The sequence below is a fragment of the Crocodylus siamensis genome, chromosome 5 (genome assembly GCF_052110815.1).
Source record: "Crocodylus siamensis isolate JL-2025a chromosome 5, ASM5211081v1, whole genome shotgun sequence".
NCBI lineage: Eukaryota > Metazoa > Chordata > Crocodylia > Crocodylidae > Crocodylus > Crocodylus siamensis.
The window spans coordinates 4162042-4184055 of record NC_143399.1 but is presented as its reverse complement, the minus strand read 5'-3'; the positions used below and the strand labels follow the sequence as shown (position 1 = coordinate 4184055).

The window sequence follows — 22014 nt, the reverse complement described above, 5'->3', positions numbered from 1 at the left end:
CACAGGAGCAGAGAGATTGAAACGATATTGGAACGTCACCTGCCTGGGTCGTTTAGTGTTGTGACGTCTGTCCAGACCCGCAGGAGTGCCGGGCTCCCAGTCTTTTCCTCCTCCGCTACAACAGAGTCAGATTTTTCAATTGAGATATTTATTTTTCCCTGGCAAATGCTGTCGATTTTGCAATCACCAAAGCATCGCATGAATTCATCTTGGTTTTACTGGGATGTATTTAGTAGCCGTGTTGGTCAGAGGGACAGACTTCCATCTCCAGCTTCCTCTGGGCAAAAATGAAGTTCATTTTCTACCCATGGGACTTTTTTACCATCTTTAATTTTACCCAAGCCTGAGGAAGGGCACGTGCACCCAAAGCTTTCAGGAAAATATGATTTTTTTTTTGTTGGTGATTTCTTCCTTGGTTTGATAAAAGGTATCATCGCTGAACCAAGAGTTTTCTAGTTTTGCATTTCTTCTTGGTTTAACTGTTGTCTGTACTGGGTTGGGAGGTCATTTGGGTTGTCTTCAAAGTGACTCCTGAAATGTCCTTCCGTGTCCTGGTTAAAAAGTTGGAATGACTTAAACTTCCCATTTGAAATGAAACACTGAATTTGACCCCCAATATTTTGGGTTTGGAGTTTTTTTGTAGAGGCTGAAAACCAATCGCGTGTCTTTACTGGTTGTATCCCGGGGTCTGTTTTTTTTGCGTGGTGTCTCATCCACGTCTCTTTTTAGCGTGGCCTCTCATTCACGTGCTACCACCCTGTCTCCTTCGGCGTGTTTCGGTGCATTAAGGTCGAGGTAAGGCACCTGCAGCCGGGTTGATGTTGTGTGCGTCCTGATGCTGTCTGTCCGGAGGCTGCTCCGGTGTGCGGGTCGCTGGGCGGAGGGGGACGTGTCTGTAGGTCGTCTGATGATTTTGGGGGAAGGCGGGCGGAGGAAGCCTGCACGCGGTTTTATTTGTGGCTTCTGACGTAGGCCAGAGCTCCGCTGTGCAAGGTGCTGTACAGCCAGTGTAGCAAATGACAGTCCCTGCCTTGATCACGGTCTACTCTAAATAGACAAGGCTGGCAAAGGAGGGTGGGACGGGTAAAGTGGCTTGCCTGAAGTCACGTAACAACAGAACCAGGTGTCCGAGGCCTCCTAGCCCATGGTGCTCCTCTGCCTTGGTCAGGTGTTGCATGGCTTTGGGCCAGTCACATAGTCCTCCTGCCTCAGTTTGCCTGTCTGTAAAATGGAGAGGGGAAAAAAGGGATAAAGCCAGTTTTGTAGGGAGCCTTGAAACTCATAGGTAAAACTCTTAACGCTGGCCATGCTCTCCAGGCACTGGGAAGGCTGTTCGTGGGGCATTGTGTTGGGAGAAGAGGCAGGCTTCTTCACTTTGAGCCTCACTTCTCAGGACCGAATTGAACTGTTTGTTTTTTTCCCTTTAAATTGTCCTAAACCTCTTCTTCAGGACATTTTTAGATCAGTACAACAGTGTTAGTGGTCCGTGCTACCCCTCGTCTGGACGCGGTTCGGTTGGTGCCGTACGGCGTCATGCGCAGCGCCATCGATTCACCATCCCCTATTGACATGTCTATGCCTGCGCAGCACGTTCACGGGGTGATTACCGTGTCCACCTGGCAGGACCTGCCCCAGTGGTCAAATCCAGATGTCATTGGGGGTGGGGGGTCAAAAGTCTCCGTTAAACCCACACCCTCGTCTCTCGCCTTAGCTTTGCTGTCACCCCCCTGCTTCAGCCACTCGTGGTTATCCCTGCCACGTGTGCACGTGCGTGCACCTGTGGGCATGCATCTGCCTGCGTGCGTGCATCCTCAGCTTGCTTTGGTAAATCGGTGGGCTTAATTTAAAGCCCTGTGTTAAACCGGTATCAGAGTCCAGGCAGGGGTTTTCCCCGGTTTACGCGTGCGGATGAAGCTGGGTGGGCCCAGGGCTGAGGCTGTTGCAGTGATGCTTGGTGGGAAAAGACAGAGGCAGCAGAGCGAGTGTCTGGCTGGTGCTGCCCTTCTGGCCCGAGCAGCGGGGAGGAGGCTGCCGGCCTGGGGCATCGTCCCCCCCCCGCCCGGGACAGCGACGGCTGCTCGACGACAATGGGAACAATGATGAGGCAGGAGGGAAACATCAGTGCTCAAGCTTCCTGCCTCTTCCCATGCCGTTGTGAGAGGCAGGCGCTCCCACAGGAAGGCCGCACGGACAATGGGGCCGGCAGGGCCGGAAAGGCAGCCGGGGCCCTGGCATCTCCCACATCTGCTCCTGCCCCTCCTGCGGCTGGAGCGCGGAAACAGGGTGTCTTGCCATCCGCTGGGGTGGATGTGGATAGAGCAGCTCAGGCCCCACACGGTTGTCAGGACACTGGGTGTCCATTCCTGTCTCTGCCACTGACTTGCGGGATGTCCTTGGTCCAGTCACTTACTGGTGATGTGTCTCGGTTTCCCCCTCCTCTTCCTTTTTTGTGCTTGTTTGGTGTGTAACTGCCTCAGGGCAGAGAGCATTTCCTAGTGTGCGTGTGTTTGTGTGTGTGTACGTGCGTGTTTACATGTATGTGTGTGTGGCACCTGGCCTTGTGGGAGCTCAGTGGGCTACTGCACTGTAGTCCTCAACAACAGTGACTTTCCTGAGATCCTGCTCAAGATGGGTCCAAAGTGAAACCCCGGGTGCAAGTACACCCCGCTGGCCAGGGGCAGAGAGAGCGTGCCATCCTGATCGGGAGGTGTCTGCGCTAGGAACTCAGATGGCTCCCAGAGTGTGGAAGCCAGCTAACTCACATCAGCTAAAAATACACAACAAAATAAGGTGCCTAACTCCCGCTGATTCGTTTGTTTGTTTGTTTTTTTAACTGGAAATCAGCATCTAAGCCCCTTTTGGGGGGCGGGGCCTCAGTTTCCATGCACCTCACTTTGCTGTCTGTAAAATGGGTATAACCGCGCTTCCCAAGGAAGTTGTGAGCACATGTTCAAGAGGGAACATGGGGCTCATTCTGGACACGGGGGACATATCAGGGCCTGAGAGGAGATACGGAAACAGGGGGCCAAGCTAATAATGTTTTGTTTCCGTGAAGGAAGAGTGTGCCCGTGGGCGGTTAGCATGGGGCAGGTGATGCGTGGGAAAAACCTTACCTGCCGGGTTGTTTTTGCCCAAGGTAAATTATACATCCAAACCCACAAAGAAAGCAAATCTCAACCAACCTGTTAAGCTGGATTTAATTCTCCTGCAGACTTCCTGGCATGTCAAGCCAGGGTCAGGTTCACCGGTGGAAAGAGCAGCTTGAGCGGCCTGGGTTTTGCACCAGCCGCTGCGTCGTGCCAGGGCCATAAGTGGGACAAAGGCTGAAGGTTATTCGCCTTCTCCAACATTCATGTGAGAGGAGAAAAAAGGGATGACACATCCTCAGGGGTGAAAGGGCGGCTGTGAAAATGCTTTCTGATCCAGATTCAGCAGCTCCATCGTGCGCTAGTCTGTCTCCTGGTTGCCAGAACCGGGCTGCGGTTTCTGATCTGTCCCCCCCCGGTTCACTCCGAAATTCAGGCCCTTGCAGCTGCGTTGCGCAACCGAAAGGGGTAGCGCGGCCTCGGGGGCCAGGAGTCTCTCCGAGGAAGCTCCAGGCAAGAGCGATGCAGCAGCATGCGCTCTGCAGGGCATCGCCTCCGTTGCCCGGAGGGGGGAACAGGCGCAGAGAAGCGACAGCTGTTTTCGCGGGTGGTATTTTGTCTCTGTCGGCGTTGATGTACAGGCTGCCAGAGTGGTGGGTCCCGGGCGGCCGGCGCTAGCAAGCCGACTTCCACATACCAACAGAAACGAGGACTCAAATCCGTGTTCAGTGGCAAAACTCAGAAACTGTCCTTGGACAGCCCGCGAGTTGCTCTGACTAACGGTCAGCAAAGCTTGCCCGTGCCGGGTAGCAGCACAGTACGGTCTTCATGCTCCTCGAGGTCTCTACAAGGAACAGGTCTCACAGCCCCTGTATTTATACTCGAGCACCGTCTCGTATCAATTCTTCTCTCTCCCTGCCCACATGTTCACCTGCACTAGCTTCTTTTGCAGAATTGCCACTCCCGCGCTGGGGTTTCGGCAGCCTCGGTCTCATTAGCAAGTTTTTACGTTGTGTTTGACCTCGAGTTTTTGGTTTTTTTTCAGCTGCTGTTTTCTTGCTCCCTTCTTTGAATCGGTGCCTTTTCACTCATTAGCATGGTTTTCTTTTTTCCTTCCTTATTGGGTCATCCAGTGGTCAGGAGGCCCGTTTCCCCCCGGGCTGCTTTTCGGCACTTTTGCTTGGCATGACCAGAACGCCTCCAACAGCTGCTTGTGCCCCAGGTCACGCAGGGAGCCCGCGGCAGAGACAGGGATACAAGCCAAGTTCTCCATTAGCCCCACGATAAATGCAGCAGCCCAGGCAGAAGTCACAATATTTGCATGTTGCTTAGGGGAGAGGTGTCCAGCTCACCTGGTCCCACGGGCCGAGGCGTACCCACGGACCCTCTCTTGCCCTGCTTCCCATCCCCGGTGCACAAGGCACTCGCTTTGGCTAGTCCAGGGCCTGGTGGGAAGAGGTCTGGCATCCCAGGGGCTTGGGCTGGGAACAAGCTGTGGTGCTGGTGAGGGTCCGGCGCTGCGGGTTTTGCCCAGGTGCTTGACCGGCACTGGGGAACAGTCCCCCTCGAGGCTGAGGGCTGGATGTTTGACACCCCTGCCTTCGGCGACTCTCGGGTCAACAAATCCTTTCTTTAATGAAGGGAAAATGCTGCGGGGCGGGGGAAACTGAGGCACGCAGAATGGATCCTTCAATCCTACCTTTAGGGAACTGCCAGCACATCTGGCTCCATGCACCCCCCTCCCTCAGCCCCCGAAGTCCTCATCTTCCAAGCAAATGTTTTCTATTTGCATTTCCGTAGCTCGATTTCAGCCATCTCCCTGGTGGAGTTTGCAGTATGCTGCTGGAATGAAATGGGCCTGTTCTCCCCGGAGGATCTGACCCTTTACGAAGGGCGTTGATGTGAAAATTAAAGGTACAGATGGACGCTAAGCCGGGGCAGGGTGCAAGGGAGAGGGCTGGCAGCATGAATGGTGTCGGCCTAAGGCTGCTCTCCGACGTGCCACCTGGTCCGGGTGCTTGGAAAACCCCTGTAGCATAGATGGACAGTGGGAGCCCGGACCCCCTACCCGGGACCCCGTGAGAAGCAGCTGGTTTTCTGAGGAGCACGTGGTAGAGGACTTCATAGCCTCCACGGGATGCCGTTGGACTTGATGTGTCAGCTGAGACTTGGCAGATTTGTTTTCCTACCGTGTATATGGCCCTGTTGTGGACTCGCCAACCCCTCTTTGCATTTGCTTGCTCTGTCTAAGTAGCGTGTTGTTTCCTTCCTGTGGATTTGAGTCACAAAGTCTGTTTGAAGTCAAGGGAACTCATTTCCCTGGCCTTTGTCTCAAGACTGTATCGGGGAGCCCACAGCTAAGGGCATCAGTAATAACACTCTGCAGTCATATAGCACCTTCCCTGACAACTCTTCTCCAATTTCTCTTTCCAATGGGTAGAGAATAGTTTGCTAAAGATGGGGAAACTGAGGCACAGAGTGCTAAAGGCGCTAAGTTTGCATTCGCAAGTGGTTGGGCAGCCAGGAATGGGACCTGGGTTTGCTGAACCTTGTTGCAAAGTGTTAAGCCCAAGACCCAGAGCTGGGATGAGACCCTACAGCTGCTCTCCCTGGCCTTGTCGGTGGGATGGCAAAGCTCCCGTTGACTTGAGCGCAGCCAGGATTTCTCCCGCAGGCCCCTGTTGAGACTGAGCCCACGTACTTTCCTCCTGCAGGACTCGCACTGTTTAAAAACCTCCACCTCCGGAGGGAGACTGACCCAGGGTAGCTTTGCAGCTCTGCAAGCCAAAGGTGAGATCCAGTTTCATCCCAGAGGTGCTATAATGGGATGCACTGGATTTGGCCTTAGCATGCCTGCTTTTCCAGTGGGTGCTTGTTCTGCCTGATGTGTGAACAGCGTTTGGAGAACTGCTCTGACTTCCTGCAAAGGCTGACGAGGCCGGGCAGCCTTAATGACTTGGCAACCTGACAGGGATGCCGGGAGTCCTTCAGCAAGCAAAACCACAGCAAATAATTGCCATGTGCCCCACTGCGCACCGAGCAGCCAGCTTGGACGGCCGTGACTGTGCATGTTCTGCACCGCCTTTCCGGGGGGGGGTTGACGAAAGGGTCTGAGCATTGGGAAATCGGCTTGTTTTTGCTGCAGCGGTTTGTGTCAACGTTGCACGGCCGTGCCGTCTCTACAACAGGGCAGATGCTTCATAGCCTCATTGATTTTAATGGGCTTTTGTTAAGGCAGTGGCATCTAGAAATGAAAGGCGTCGCCGTCTGCCTGATGACTGATGAGTTCCCTTCTTGCTGTAACATGAAACGAGGCGGTGGAATAGGTTTCTGTTGTGACATGTGTCCGCACAAGCTGGTTTTTGGAGCAGGGCTGCTTCCCACTGGGTATAAAGGATTTGCTAAGGAGCAGCGTAATAGAGAACGTGAGGATCGCAGGGAGAGGTCGTTAAAACTCTTCGTCACCATGAAGTGCCGACTTTTTTTTCTTTTTCTTATGCTCCGTCTTTTAGTTTTATGGTCTCTCACCTGCCGCAGCCTTTTGTGTTGAGGATTTGCTGTAGACTTGGGTACTGCAGAGCCCAAAGGGCATGCCTGTTTGGCTTTCGTGGTGCCAGCACGGTCCCACCCACACATTCCCAGGCTGCACAGGCTTAGCCAGGGAATGGGGCAATGAAGTCGCTGCTGGGAGTACCCCAGCTCTTGCTCTTGAGTTTCCTATCTCTGCATGTCCTGAGCCGCACTTCTCCACCTGCTGCAGAAGTGTAGATGTGATTGGAAAGAAGACAGGCTTTGCCTCAATGGGCGTGAAGTCGGAGGCAAGCGCAGCGGTCCTGGACAGCAATGAGAAACTCCGAAGGAAGTGACCAAGGGAAGCCTCTATTAGCACGTGACCTCACACGGCGAATGTCCCTGACGGCCAGCCCTAGATGCACCAGAATCACTTGGATTGCAGGAGAGTTACTCTGCACGTGTGCGACAGACGAGGCACCATCCTGCCAGCCCAGAGCTGTCTTGGATCTGGTGCTAACTCCACTTACCCTCACTGTCAATGGACACTTGGACCTTCAAGCTGGGGGACCAAAGGCAGCTGAGGGTGTCACTCCCTTGGGTGCTGCAGGCTACAGAAGCTGTTATGACATGACCACGTGACCCTCGAGCCATCTAAGATTGAGCCACGCTTTGATTTCAGAGTTTCTGGGTTGGTCCACACGTTCAATGAATGCACTTGAGGTTATGCACATTAAATCTAGTACCTCCATTGTGAGGTACTAGGAGAATGGGCATTAGCGTATTTTAATGCTCACTAACTAAAGAGCATGTTTTTTTCTAATGCTTTAATGCGCATGAAAATAGGCACATTAAAGTGCACGTGTAGATGTGCCTCCTCTGATACAAAATAAGTTCCTTCTACTACACTTGCATCAACCAAAGGCCCTAGAAAGGTAAGGCCCATACAGTGCCAGACAAGATAAAGCGAGGGTGGAGTGACCTCTCCACGCTGCAAAGGCCTGGAGACGCTGGGTCGTCTGCCCGGTACATGGACGACCCAGTGCACACCAGTGTCCTCCTCTCAGCCTTGCTGGTTAAATCCAAAGGAAAATTAGGTGCTGAACGAGCTTGGCTGCAGGAGCTGCCAAAACAAGGGAGATCATTCACTTGTCTGTCTGTACCGAGAGTAGCTGCCAACTGGGATTAAAGAGCAGTCTACCCCATTAGGGAGAAGACTTCAGTCCCATAACCTTTGGGTGGCATTTCCTGTGCCAGGTGTAATACTTGTATTCCCCTCTAAGGTGCTGTCCTGACCAAAGCCTAGATCTGCCATGTTATTTAACTGCCACTTAGCAGATGACATTATGAGCACCGGTAGTACTGTCTACTGTAAATTATGGTAGCAGGCAAACCTGCCCTGACCTGCGCCAGTCCTAGGTTGTCCCTATAACAGCAAGGAGGCGTAAAAGGCTGTGTCCTGTATTATGTACGAAGTCAGACCAAACCCTTATGGTGGCTCCTTAAAATACATGACAAGAGTCCAGACGCTGGTCTAGATGAACTGTGGATTTGGCATGTTGGGACTATACTGGTGTGAAAATGAAGTAATAGGGTTGTGAATCAAGTGTGCATGAGTGTGAGAGGGAGAAACCTAGAGTATGCATGTGACGGGCATTTTTGAATCACAGAAATGAGGGTTGAAGGGAGCTCAGGAGTCGCAGCTAGTCCAACCCCCTGCTCCAAGCAGGGCCAGCCCCAACTGCATCATCCCAGCCAAGGCTTTGTCTACCTGGGGCTTAACCACCTCCAAGGATGGAGAGTCCACCGCCTCCCTGGGTGACCTGTTCCAGGGCTTCACCACCCTCCTAGTGAGAGAGTTTTTCCAAATATCCAACCTGAACTCCCCTTGCTGTAACTTGAGCCCATCGCTCCTTGTTTTAACACCTGCCCCCACCGAGAACAGCCCAGCTCCATCCTCTTTGCAGCCCCCCGGCAGGGAGTTGGAGGCTGCTATTTTAGCAAAGTGCAAATTTCAATGCAGCCTTAAATATGGAGCCACAGGGCTCAGTAGCACCTTGTGTGTGCAGTGACTATGCTGCTGTTTAGGTAACTATTTCAATGTGCACGCTTATCAGGATAGAGCTTTTATAGGGCTATGCAAAGCAGCGGAGAGAGCTCCCATAATGCTGCGCTGGTTATGCTAAAGCACGGGTGTCCAACTCATCTGGCCCCACGAGCTGGGTGAGCGGCGAGGGGCTGGTCTGTGGATCCGATCAGGCCTGTGGACCCCTCCCCTCCACGTGCCTGATCCAGCGCACGCAGCACCCGCCGGGGCCAGTCTGCAACGTCCCGGGACCCGGTCCTAGTGGGCAGCGTGTATCCGAGGCACCGCACACAGGGCCAGTCTGGTGTAGCGTGTACATCAACGGGGCAACGCCGGATTACGGGGCTTTCCGAGCTGGATCCAGCCTGCAGGCGGTACGTTTGACACCCCCTGTTAATAGCAATTTAGATTATGCTTAACCGTTGTGAGAATCATCCAGTCTTTCCTTTCTCCAGTGAATTGTCCAAGTTGTGCGAAGGAAGCCCTTTCAGGCTGCGCTGACTCAAACTTCCTGCTCCACGTGAAATCACTGGGGCCTGGGGGTCGCGTGAAGCAGGTGCTTTCGCTGCCTCGCCGGATCGGGGCCCCGCACCGTCTATTCTTAGACCTGGCTGTGACTGGCTGTGTTCGGAGGTCCGAGAGCGGTGGAGAGCCAGCTGGTATCAGCAGGATGTGCCTTCAAAATGGGACAGCCATGCAGGAAACCCCACGATAAGGCCCATTCTTTCGAGTGCAGCAGTTCCTGGTGCTGCCTGGGAAAGTTTTGTCTGCTTCAGCTTAAAACCCCTTGGCCTCTATTCTGAAAACCCCCACTCACACCCCTGCTCCCGGTGGCTTTGTCCTGTGCTACTCGACAGGGAGGGGTCACGCCGCTGGTGTGGCCTGGAGCTGATGGTCAGCAGGAGAGGGCTAGGGCTGAAGTGAAGCACAAGCCGTTTGCTCACCCTTTAGGGCAGAGCTGAACGTCACTCCAAAGACCAGACTACGCTTCGTGGAGCGGGGCAATTCTTACAGGAGCTAATGAGATTTGCATCGGCAGCTCAGGTGGGGGGGGGAGCAAGGGGAGCCCTCCCAGGCTGTATTGGCTGCTACCTTGTGCAACTGCTAGGCCGTATTTGGGACCGGTCTCTGGCTGCAGGGATTTGAGTTTCCTGCTGGCTCAGGTACCGCAAGAGCCACCTGTTGGGATCTGCAGATCATAAGGCTGGAAGGGACCTTGCAAGATCTTCGGGTCCAGCCCCCTGCATCAAGCAGGAAAGACAACTGGGATCAAGCGCCCCCAGCGAGGTGCCCGTCCAGTCTCCTCTTGAAGATTTCCAAGGTGGGGGGGTCATCCAGCATGAAGAGAGGAACCAAAAAACCTCCTGTTATCCCTCAAGAACCATTAGAAAGAGGCAAGTGGCCCCGTTTCGTAATGTGTAGGCAAACAATACGCATCGTGTACAAGCGCCCTTCACGTGCGAAGGCGCCTGGTTCACAGAGAGCCGAGCTATCTTGGGTACGGCCAGCCACGGCGCAAAGCACGGTGCAAGCAGCAAAACTCACTGGAGGATCTGGGTGATCCCCGGGGCTGCTAGCTTGTACTGAGATGCAGGCTGCTTGCAGGGCTCTGATACAAGCTGCACTGAAACACCTTTGCAGCATGGACATGGCCACAGCCCCAAGAGGAAACCCCTCTCCCTTGAGTTTTAGCAATATCTGTAATAGGCTGTTGCTGTTAAGGAGCTGCGGTGCTCTACCCCCCAGAGGTGCCATGCTTTATTCTAGTGAGCGAAGCAGTTCTTGGCTACCTTGCAAAGGTGGTTGTAAAGGCCCTGTGTGAATATACAGGGCTGCTATAGCCCAGCAAATAGGTTGGACTTGGGTTCTTGTCCCTTCTGCATGTTACTTTGGGCAAGTGGCTTCTCCTGTACGGGTGTCTCTCTCCCCTCCATCCAGGAAGAGCGCAGACCAACTGCCTGACAAAGGACATTTCTACCTGAAAGCTTGCAAAGAAGATTTTTTTTCCAATTATTTGAGTTGGTTTAATAAAAGATATCAGATTCACCCAAAGAGCCTGGTCTGCCGATGTCCTTAGACCGACATGGCTACAATCTATACCTCTCTTCCCTCCTGATCTTTCTCTACCTTATCTATAGTGTGCAAGCCATTCTGGGACTCTGGCTTCCTATGTATACATGCAGCGCCTTGCACAGTGGGGCCCTCGTCACAGCCATTAGCATGATTTGCATTGGGAGCTGGGTAAACATGCACAGTGTCTTTGAGCGGGTCCTTGTAAAGTCTGCAGAGCTCCTCTGGAGAACCGAAAAGCAGGCTGGGATTTTCAGTTCAGCTTTCCAGGAGAATAAACCGGATCTGCTTCATGCTGGGGAATTCAAGCAGGCAGGAAGGCAGCTGGGAGTTGAATTAAGTTTGGTGCATGGAGAGCCCTCCACGTTGCTCTCCCTGGGTCGATGCCCTCTCCTCAGCACCCGCAACCCTCCCTCAGCAGGGACAGAGATAATGTCAGGACTGATACGGGACCAATCTAAAATGCATTTAGCTTATCCCTCCCAACGCCGGTGGAACGAGACCACTGCGCCGCCATTGTGTTTCTGCTTTGCATATGGAGGGGGCTGTTTCTTTTTATGCCCCTTTGTTACGTTCAGCCGGTGCCTCCCTTGGGACCTCTTTCTGCATCAGATTGGGGCCTAAAGGACTTCTTCTTTTTTTATTTTTACAATAACAAATACCACCCCCACCCTCGCTACACACCAGTAACAGTCCTGTGTGAACCACCGGCCATCTGCATTCACAGCAGACCCGCAGGCGAACCGCCTGCCAGCTACAGGGGTAGGTCAGAAGACCTATTTTTATGAGCTGAAAAGCTCTTGGGGGCGTGGAAACATCGCTCTTGCCCAAAAAAAGAAATCGACACTAAGCTGCTTCAGTTGTGATTGGACGGGGAGTTTGGGCGGATGTTGGGGGCTGCTGGGAAGACCTGGTTCGAGGCAAGTGTTTTTTTGCTTCAGAGCAACAGCTGTTTAAACGCCCCGGAGATACCGGAGCCTTGTTCGGTAACAGATCGTGGCATGGTTCAGAGGACAGTGGCTTAGCCTCCCATGAGAAAGGTCTTGGTTTATACACGCAGCGCATTCTGGGAGGCCGTGCTTGGTAGCACCAGTATCATATCTTGCAATCTGGGTTTGGGGGATTTGCAGACTTCCATTGAGATTAGGGACTCCCTCTTGCAAGGCACAAAAACTACTCACAGTCCCTCTCATCTAAATCTTAACTAAGGAGGTAATATTATACCCATTTTGCAGATGGGGCAGGTAAGGAACAGAGAAGGGGTTGCAGGACTTGTCCCAGGCCACCAAGAGAAACTATGGCAGAACCAGGACATGAACCCAGTTCATTTTTGTCCCAGTCCTGGTCTTTAGAAACAAAGTTGTCCGTCCTCTTGAACGTGCTACCAGTTTCTCATGAGCAGCCCCAACAACGAGGTCCCGGTACAGCTGGCTTGCTATATAATTGATCTATCCATTTGCCTTTCAGAAACCTGCAGCATTGCTCATGATGAAACTTCTGGCCTAGGAGAGATTTTCTCTGGGAGGTCGAGCTGCTGTGCTTTGAAACCTGGCTGTCCTCACTCCAAATGGCTTTGTGCCTCAAGCAAGTGTTCAACAAGGACAAGACCTTTCGTCCCCGGAAGAAATTTGAGCCTGGCACACAGCGGTTTGAGCTGTATAAGAAAGCCCAGGCTTCTCTCAAGTCTGGGCTGGACTTGAAGGCCGTGGTCCAGCTGCCACCAGGGGAGAACATCAATGACTGGATCGCGGTGCACGTGGTTGACTTCTTCAACAGGATCAACCTCATCTATGGGACCATGTCCGAATTCTGCACTGAGAAGACCTGTCCCATCATGTCCGGTGGGCTCAAGTACGAGTACAGGTGGCAAGATGATAACAAATACAAGAAGCCGACCAAACTGTCGGCACCCCAGTATATGTGCAAGCTGATGGACTGGATCGAGACGCTCATTAACAATGAGGACATTTTTCCTACCAGGATAGGTAAGCAGGCTACAGTAAACTATTGGCAGCTCCTATATCTACTTGCGTGTCACATGCACCCCTTCCCCACAAATCAGCCCTACAAAGTTGGGATGCATGTCTTAAGTTGGGAATTTAATTTTCTTCCCTGGAATAGAAGCAGGGAGACACTGCTGCAAGATGGCTGCCGTGCTTGCATCTTGGCACCCTTCAGGGTCAGAGTGACAGTGTTAACCCTTTCACAGCCACAGCTGCTGTAGTCAGGGTCACCTGTGATCAGTAGTTAGCCATGACTGGAAAGATTTTATTTTTGGTCTTCATTCATCCTTTCCAAAACAAGGTCCGCATCTTATTTGGGGGTGTATGATATGCAAGATAATACTTAAAGCAGGGGTTCCAGATGTGCAGCCCAAGGGCTCCTTGTGATCCACAGCCTTTGTATTCAGTTATTTGTCGCAAGTGATCAGAGAGAATTTGTGTAAGTGTTGACCTGTGATGAACCAAGCAATGATCCTCCTCGTTAGAGCTTTGTTATATGTTAGGTTGAGCAAAAATGGGATTGCATTGGAGGTTCACTTGGTGGTGTGGCTCCTTACATCACCTCCCACCCTTCAAGTGGTCTTCCAGGAACAGAAATGTGGGAACTGGTAGTTTAAGACCCAATAAAGATATTGTTGTGATCATATATTGTAGGCAATAGAATTTCATCCAGGGATTCCCACATTCTGCCCTCACAAGGCATGGGACTTTTTTAGCCAATGATTCAGACTTGATTTCAAGCCGATGAATGATGGAGAATTTACGACATCCTAGTAATCTCCTTCCATGCATAATTATTCTTCCTCTTTAAAAATAATTGCCTCAGAATAATTGGAAAGGCAAGGGAAAATTAGCTGATTGCAGCACAAAGCCGCTGTAATGAAGCGGTGCTAGCTTGTGGAATTATATTTTTTCCTAAACTTGGGCCTTTGTGGAGGTGGAAGAAGTCCTAGAGCCAGGCAGGCTGTGTGGACGGGTGCATCTCAGGCTTCCTGAAAACTCTTCTACTGATGCACCTTCCTTTTGACCTATGTTGTATCTGATACTCCTCGTCCTAATGATGGTGGGAACAGCCAACGAGGTGGTCTTCTTAAATCACCACTGAGGGAATTAGGACTCGGCGCACCAGAAATACACGCTCTTAGCACCTTAGCCAGGATTTAAAACCTGGCTTCTAGAAGCCAGACACGGATGCTGTTGCTTAACCTCCAGATTTAATCCTCATTAACCAGGCAGGATAATAATGTTACACGTGCTAGTCAGGTTTTTCTGCATTCTTTCAGGAGCAGAGCGTTCAGGGATGGTATTGTGCTCTGTGGTGGGTATCGGTGAACCACCCTGCTCTCTGAAGCACTATTACTATCAATTTAGTTTTCTGAGAGGTTGCTCTCATTGTTTTCAGTGTTTTCACGAAGGACTGGGACTCTATAAATAAACTTCCCCTTAGATAACAATCTCTCCTCTCATTGGTTTATATGCCACCAAGCCTTTCTGTCTCCCTTGGAAATGTTTTCTTTTCAGATGAGAGTTCTTCAGCTGGCGTGAAGTGGCATAGCTCCTCATCTCCTCCGGTCTGTTTCCAAGGCTAGGGACAAAAATTACACATAAACCCATATGAGTGATTGGAAACCAGTTCAAATCTGTAACACAACATAAGTTCAGTGCACGTAAACTGCTTGCAGAATGGCCAAAACCGGTTTAAGATAAACCTGGATGGATGTAGTATCAGACTTAACTGATATGAGTTTATTGAACTTCTGTCCTCAATCCCCCTCCAGATTTAAGTTAACTTACACTACCCCAAGATGCTTTGCATCTCCCCTACAAGCCCCACTTGTTGGGTGGGCAGGCTGGCCTTGGCCCAAGCAGTCTGCTCCACCTGAGCAGGGAGGTGTACTCTAGCACCCCCTGGCTTCTGGCCTGGGCCACTGCAGGCAAGTGGCTGCATTTCCAGAATCAAACGTGAATGTCTGTTCACTTGCTTACTGGTTCAAGCTATACAACTTAAACTAACCTGTGAAGATTAAATTGATTCAGCCTTGGGCTTTTTGACTCTGTACTTAGCCCAAATGACTTGTATGAATTCGGATTCCATTAATTCCAAAAGATGATTTTGGCATACCTTAGGGATATCCATCCAGCATAAGGTGGCAAAGGGCTGCAGCAAGGCAACAGCCCTAGACTTTAGGAGGGCTGACTTCAACAAGCTAAGGAGGATCATTGGGGAAGCGCTGAGGACCCAGAGGGGAAGGGAGCCAGATGTCCAAGGTGAGTGGTTGCTCCTTAAGGAGACGATCCTCCATGCCCAAAGGGAGGTAATCCCAACAAGGGTCAAAGGGAGCAGGAAGGCACATAAACCCCCATGGCTCACTAGGAGCATCCGGGAATGTCTCCTTGCTAAAAGGGAGGCATACACCCAATGGAGGGATGGGGTCATCACCAAGAAGGACTATGTTACAGTCGCCCGAGGATGTAGGGGGGCAGTCAGGAAGGCCAAGGCAGAGATGGAGATAGGACTAGCTTCCCGGATTAAGGACAATAAGAAGTCCTTCTTCAAATACATAGGGGGTAAAAAGAGGGTCCCGGGTAATGTGGGGCCCCTGCAGGACACGATGGGCAACTTAGTCGTCACGCCAGATGACAAAGCTAACATATTTAACGATTTCTTTGCCTCTGTCTTCCTAAGTAGGGACCAGTTCAGCCACCTCCCTGCTGGGCCCCCCTCGGGCCCCGGGAGAGACACGCCTGGGCCAGGGGTTAGCGAGGAGTTAGTTAGGGTACTTCTGGAGAGGCTGGACGTGTTCAAGTCCGCTGGTCCGGACGATCTTCACCCTAGGGCTCTACAGGAACTGGCCGAGGTCATTGCGGGACCCCTGGCGCGGCTCTGTGAGCACTCGTGGTGCTCTGGCGAGGTGCCGGAGGACTGGAAGAGGGCCAATGTGGTCCCTATCTTCAAAAAGGGAAAAAAAGAGGACCCGGGAAATTACAGGCCAGTTAGTCTGACCTCAATCCCGGGTAAGCTCTTTGAAAAAATTATCCTGGCACACATCCAGGAGGGCCTTGCGGGGGAATGCATGCTCAGGGGCAACCAACATGGGTTCATCAGTGGCAGGTCTTGTCAGACCAACCTGGTGGCCTTTTACGATCAGGTCACCAAATCATTAGACGCAGGGGTTGCTGTGGATGTAGTCTTTCTGGACTTCCGGAAGGCTTTCGACACTGTCTCTCACCCTGTCCTCATCAAAAAGTTGGGAGACTGTGGTGTCGATGCCCACACAGTCAAATGGGTCGCTAACTGGTTGGAGGGCCGCACCCAGAGGGTGGTAGTGGACGGGTTCTTCTCGACCTGGAAGGACGTGGGCAGTGGGGTCCCGCAGGGCTCGGTCCTCGGGCCCGCACTGTTCAACATCTTCATCAGTGACTTGGATGAGGGGGTAGAAAGCACCCTGTTCAAGTTTGCTGATGACACTAAGATGTGGGGGGATGTGGGTGCACTAGAAGGGTGCAATAGGCTACAAGCTGACCTTGACAGGTTGCAACGGTGGGCGGATGAGAATAGGATGGGGTTTAACACTGATAAGTGCAAGGTGTTGCACATGGGGAGGAAGAACCGGCACCACACTTACAGGTTGGGGAACTCCCCTCTTGCCAGCACGGAGACGGAAAAGGATCTTGGAGTCGTCATTGACTCCACGATGAACATGGGCCGGCAGTGTGGGGAGGCAGTCAAGAAGGCCAACCGTACCCTGTCATGCATCCACAGATGCATCTCGAGCAGGTCCAGGGAGGTGATCCTCCCCCTCTATGCGGCACTGGTCAGGCCGCAGCTGGAGTACTGCGTCCAGTTCTGGGCACCGCACTTCAAGAGGGACGTGGACGATATGGAAAGAGTCCAGAGGAGGCCACTCGTATGATCAGGGGCAGCAGGGCAGGCCTTATGAGGAGAGGCTACGGGACCTGAACCTGTTTAGCCTCCACAAGAGAAGGTTAAGGGGGGACCTTGTGGCCTGCTACAAACTGGTCGGGGGGATCAGCAGGTATTGGGGGAGTCCCTGTTCCCCCGTGCGCTGCCAGGAGTGACCAGGAATAACGGTCACAAACTGGCGGAGGGTAAGTTTAGATTAGATATTAGGAGGCGCTACTTCACAGTCAGGGTGGCTAGGGCCTGGAACCGGCTTCCAGGGGAAGTGGTGCAGGCTCCTAGCCTGGGGATTTTTAAAAGGAAGTTAGATGAGCACCTTGCCGGGGTCATCTGACCCCGGTGCTCTTTCCTGCCAAGGCAGGGGGTCGGACTAGATGATCTACCTAGGTCCCTTCCGACTCTAGCTACTATGAAACTATGAAACTATATGTCTGTGTTACACACACAGGCTGGCTCCTCAGTCTGTCTTGATAACCAGACCCAAGATAAGTTAATGCAGTGCAGTGAGTGCAGACTCACATTGCGCACATGGGCAGTGGTTGCATCCCTGACTCTGTGCTACCACAGCATTCAGGTGTGTTCTGGCGTGCTGTGTCGGACACTGCATGGCCTTCTTGGAGAACTTGGAAGGAAAGACTTGATTGGAGGCTTACTGGAGAGGACAAGGTTAAATGGCAAAGTGGTTTCTAGCCTGGGTCACTTCTTGCTGTAAGAGGAAAGGCAGATCATGAGAAGATCATGGAGTATCGTGGGATAGCATTGGAGGACTGCCTTGGGTTGATGGTTGTACCAGAGCACTGCTGTCATATAGAATCATAGAAAACGAGGTTTGGAAGGGACCTCAGGAGGTCATCTAGTCCAAGCAGGACCAGCCCCAGCTACATCATCCCAGCCAAGGTTTTGTCTACCCGGGTCTTAAACACCTCCAGGGACGGAGATGCCACCACCTCTCTGGGTAGCCTGTTCCAGTGCTTCACCAGCCTCCTGGAGAGGGAGTTTCTTCCTAACACATCTGTGTTGGGTCCAGCACAATTGAGGTACATGCTCTTCATCCTAACCTGGGACTGCTCATGGGCTGTAACTTGGGGTCTTTGCACCGAGCAGGGAAGCATGCAGAATTCCTAGGAGCCAAAACAAAGATGCAAGGAGAGAACTGCGAGTTTTTTAAGCAAAGCTTTCTATAATTGGCTTCCTAGCTTCATCCCCAGGGACACAACCCAAATCCAGACTAAACACAGTTACACCCTGATCTTACAGGTGATGGAAAGAAATACATTAACCTTGGCTGTAAGTTGGGTAGCACTGAGAGCACCTTTGCAGAGGTGCCTGCAGGAGATGATGGAATGAGTGGATATTGACTGTTGTCATAGGACAAAGGTATTAATTGCCCTCTTCTTGTGCTGGCCCACAGGTGCTTGCATGAGCCACCACTGAGACTTTCCAAAACAGGTACTGTAATGCATCCTCCTAAATAAGCAGCTTGGTTAACAGAGGCTCTGAGTAGCCAGAGCTGCTAACAATGTAAGGATCTACTGTTTTGCTCGACACTTTTGGAAGATCAGAGCTCTTGAGTACTTAAATACAGATTAAAGTGCCTAAGTTTTAGCCAATATCCTAACCTGAGATCAAAAGCTGCTTGATAACTTCAAGATCTAGCGCTTTTGTTGACTGCCACCCATCACTGGGGCATCTGTGCTCCTCCTTCAAATCAGGAAGGGCAGTGAAGTCTTCCTTTTTTTTTTTGCATTTCATGGCATCTCTGATCCATAAGGAAGAATCCTTTCTGGGGGTCCACCTTTTGCATGGTGGTAGAAGTGGTCTCTCTGTTGGTTTTGGTTTCAGTTCTGTGGCGAGGGGGATTGAGTTGGATAAAAAGATGTCAGTGCATCAGTGCAGGCGCTACAGTGGGAACTCACGTCCAGAAAGTCTTCCTCGTGACAGCCAACCCAGAATCAGTCTGTTGTGTCTTCAAGCCATATCGTGAGCAGAGCACTTATTAAGCCCACATTAATGATGCATTTGCTGTGTTGTTGTGTCCTGAATCCCAGTCAAGGCTCCTCATTCTGGGGTCCTGCAACTTCTGCTTGGACAAGAGCAGGTCAGTTAGCAAGAAAGAGATCCGGGCTCCTTGGATGTAGACTGCAAGAGCTGTGGAGAATCCATCGTGGCCCTAAACCGCTCCAATGAATAATTACCCTCCTGGTTAGCATTTGTACCTCATGCTTAGTTGGAATTAATCTATCTGACTTCAGGTTCTGACTACCAGACATCATTACTCCATCTCCCTGATGGATTAAAGAGCTGTCGATGATCAGAAATCTCTTCTCCATGTGGGCACCTCAAGGTTATTGTCAAGTTGCCTCTTAATCTTCTTGGCCACATCCAGACGAGCGCAACTGTGCGGTATGCGGAGCCGCAGACACGTCCGCTGTGCCACATACCGCACGTTCAGCTGTTCTCTATGCTGCAGGAGAGCAGCTCGAGGAGGTTTGTTGGCCCGTGGATACCCAGGGGTCAAAAAAAACCTGTGCAAAAAACCAAAAAAAAGCAGAACAACAGCATATGCCATTCACAACCAGAGCCTGGCCGGCTGGAGCCACACTTCAGCAGGATCGCTGCTGTTGCAGCCCTGGGAGGCCCCCAGGAAAGGCTGCTGGGGCTAGCGCGGTGCTTGTCCCAGCCTCTCCTACCCCGCCTGGGGTAACTTGCTGCGTGCCAGAGGGCACGTGGCTTGGGTGTTCCCCAGGGGTAACTGGCAGTGGTACAAGGTGTCACTATTTGTTCCTGGGATACCAAATGTCCTTGCTCGTGTAGACTCGGCCACTGGTTCGGGTCACCATCTTCCAGTCATGGTGACGCTGGCACCCCACAGAGAGGTCATACCCCCGCCCTAGTGATAATTGATATTTGTTCAATTTCATATTCGTTTGTTCAATATTTGTTCATTTAAGGATCCTGATCTCTTCACTATTGCACTTCACTGGGAGCTCACTGACTTGGTTACTGGCCATCAGTTCCAGGTACTTTTCAAAGTTGCCTCATTCATTCCCCTGTGTTTTGACCTTTTTGAGAAGAGCTGATTTCCCACCCACCCCTCCCTTTTCTGTTTGGAAATGGAGAAATTTTTCACTTTCATTTGATTTTTTTTTTTTTTAAATGACAATTTTTTGTGCTAAAAATATTCGGGTTTTCCTTCTCCCCTTCCCTCACGCTTTCCGTAGCCGGGAGAAGCCAGATAATGGATTCTTACACAACATTGACACATCGCATAAGTCTTTCATAGCGCTATCGTCATGTGGCAAAATCCTCACTTAATTTGTGATCAAATGAGGATTTTGTAAGATCTTTGTCTACGCCCTTTACTGACAGGAGGAGGTTTGCCCTGGTTTCCGAGTCCCTCTTCTGTACGTGGGTGTTGTCTGTCTTCTCTCGTGACGCGATGTTGCCGTGTCCTGTGGACTTCTCCAAGGGCAGACAGCTTCCTGTGCTTTCTGGCAGGGGCTGACAGATCCCTGACAAACAGTCTGTTCTGGGAAATGCCGAGTGTTGCTCGGATTCACTAACATTGCTTGAGGTTAACCTCAACTTTCCTCGTTTGTCCCAAAATCACAAGCCCATAGACAGGGCACGGTTCAGGAAGACGAGACAGCCGCCCGCATTGACAGACGGTGCAAGAGACTCGATACGCCGTGAACCCATTCACCCTGCACACCCGACACGGAGAGCAATTCAGCCGGGACTGAGGAGAGGAGACCCCGTAAGCAAGGCTGGCCGCCTTCTCCAGTGCAGCGCCTTGTACGAGAGCCTGTCAGATGTACTTTCCCAGATGCGTTTGAGCACGGCCTGGAAGACGTACATACTTTACTATTATTTCATTATTATTAAGTGGCATTATTTCATGATTATTAAGTATTGTTATTAAGTTGGCTAAGTTCTAACCAACTTAAATCCTTACCGTGGTTTCTAATGCATGCAGTATTCTCAAGCATTGTGGTATCGCTGAGTGCTGTTCGGCAGATTTTCATAGATTTCGTAGACATAAGAGCTGGAAGGGACGTTGAGGATCATCAAGTCCAGCCTCCTGCCCCAGTAAAGGCAGTAAAGTCCAATAAAGTCTTTCTTTTGCTAGCATTGCTGCAGAGGTAGAGGTATGACTTTTTCCTCCCCTGCATTGTACAACTTTAAAACGGAGGCCAAGTCTTAGTCCCGTAGCAGAAGAGCAACGAGCTCTAGTGATAGACTGGGGCACAGGTGCTATCTGCATTCACACTGTGGGTTATACTATGAGAATCATTTCAGTAAAAAATTGCACTGGTACCCCAAATAATTTTCCTAGTTCAAACCCTAGTTGTAGACCAGGGGAGCCACATTCAAAAAGGCGGTCAGGAAACTAACTCCTGCTTAGGTGCCCAGCTCCTGCTGGAGACCAGAAACCTCTGGGCATGCAGGTGCTTAAGAAGGCGCTGGACACACAAATACCTTTCTGGATCTCTGGCGATTGACAAATCATAGCAAGCCCAGAAGTTTGGGCAGGGAAACGAATGAGATTTATTTATGCTCTTAAGAGTCAAGCAAGCATCAAAGGGAGATTTTGCTTCTATCTTATATAATGCACTTTCCCAAAGAGCACAATTATATTAAAAAGCAAAACCATCTCAGACTTCTTTGCATAATAAAGGAAAAATCATAGCAATCTTTGACCTCAGCGTGTTGTTGATGTTTTCTCAGCTGGGTGCTTTTGCAAGAAGTTTTCTTTTAACTTTTTTTCATCTCCTTCCAAAATTGACACCAAGTAATGTTTGCAGCTGCTCTTATACAATTAATTATAAGTAGTGGGTTTTTTTGTGAAGACATTTATAAAAAAGGGACAATTCAATTAACAGTAAGCTGACAAAATCCAGGATTTAAATATAATAATAATTTCCTCTGTAACAATCAATGATTTTTTTTTTAATCTTTGTTTTACTATTTCATGGTACTGATTAATAATTCATTTAGCTGGTCTTATATAGGCAAAGTAGTTCTGGCAAGAGAGATACAAGACATATTAGGCTGCCATTCCCTTAATTATGAGTGCTTTCAGATTTTTCTTGTTTTAATGTCTTTTTTTTGTGCTGTCCCACATGGTTCCCTTCTGTTTCGAGGCGATCAGTGTAGCGTGCAGAAAACATAATTGTCTAAGCATGAAAGCCCAACTGTGGGTTTCAAGCAAAGCATCTCAACAAAGCTAAAATTGAGATGCTGAATCAGTGCCCAGCTATGAATTGCTCCTCATCCCATTCTCCTGGCCATCTCCCAACCAGGGAAATTTATATTCTAACCAACTTAAATCCTTAG

General features: G+C 50.8%; 1 protein-coding gene across 3 annotated transcripts in view; it reads left to right on the top strand.

Annotated features, from left to right (window-relative positions):
- Positions 1 to 22014, top strand: part of MOB3C (MOB kinase activator 3C) — a 59606-nt gene that overhangs the window by 5617 nt on the left and 31975 nt on the right. For 2 of the 3 annotated variants that reach the window (XM_090048758.1, XM_090048757.1), the window contains exon 2: positions 12220 to 12737. In XM_090048758.1, coding sequence (XP_089904884.1) covers positions 12320 to 12737 — 418 coding nt within the window. In that variant the 5' untranslated portion in view covers positions 12220 to 12319. Of the gene's footprint in view, positions 1 to 5864; positions 9057 to 12219; positions 12738 to 22014 lie in introns of those variants that run through there. The other variant, XM_090048759.1, reaches the window with a different exon arrangement.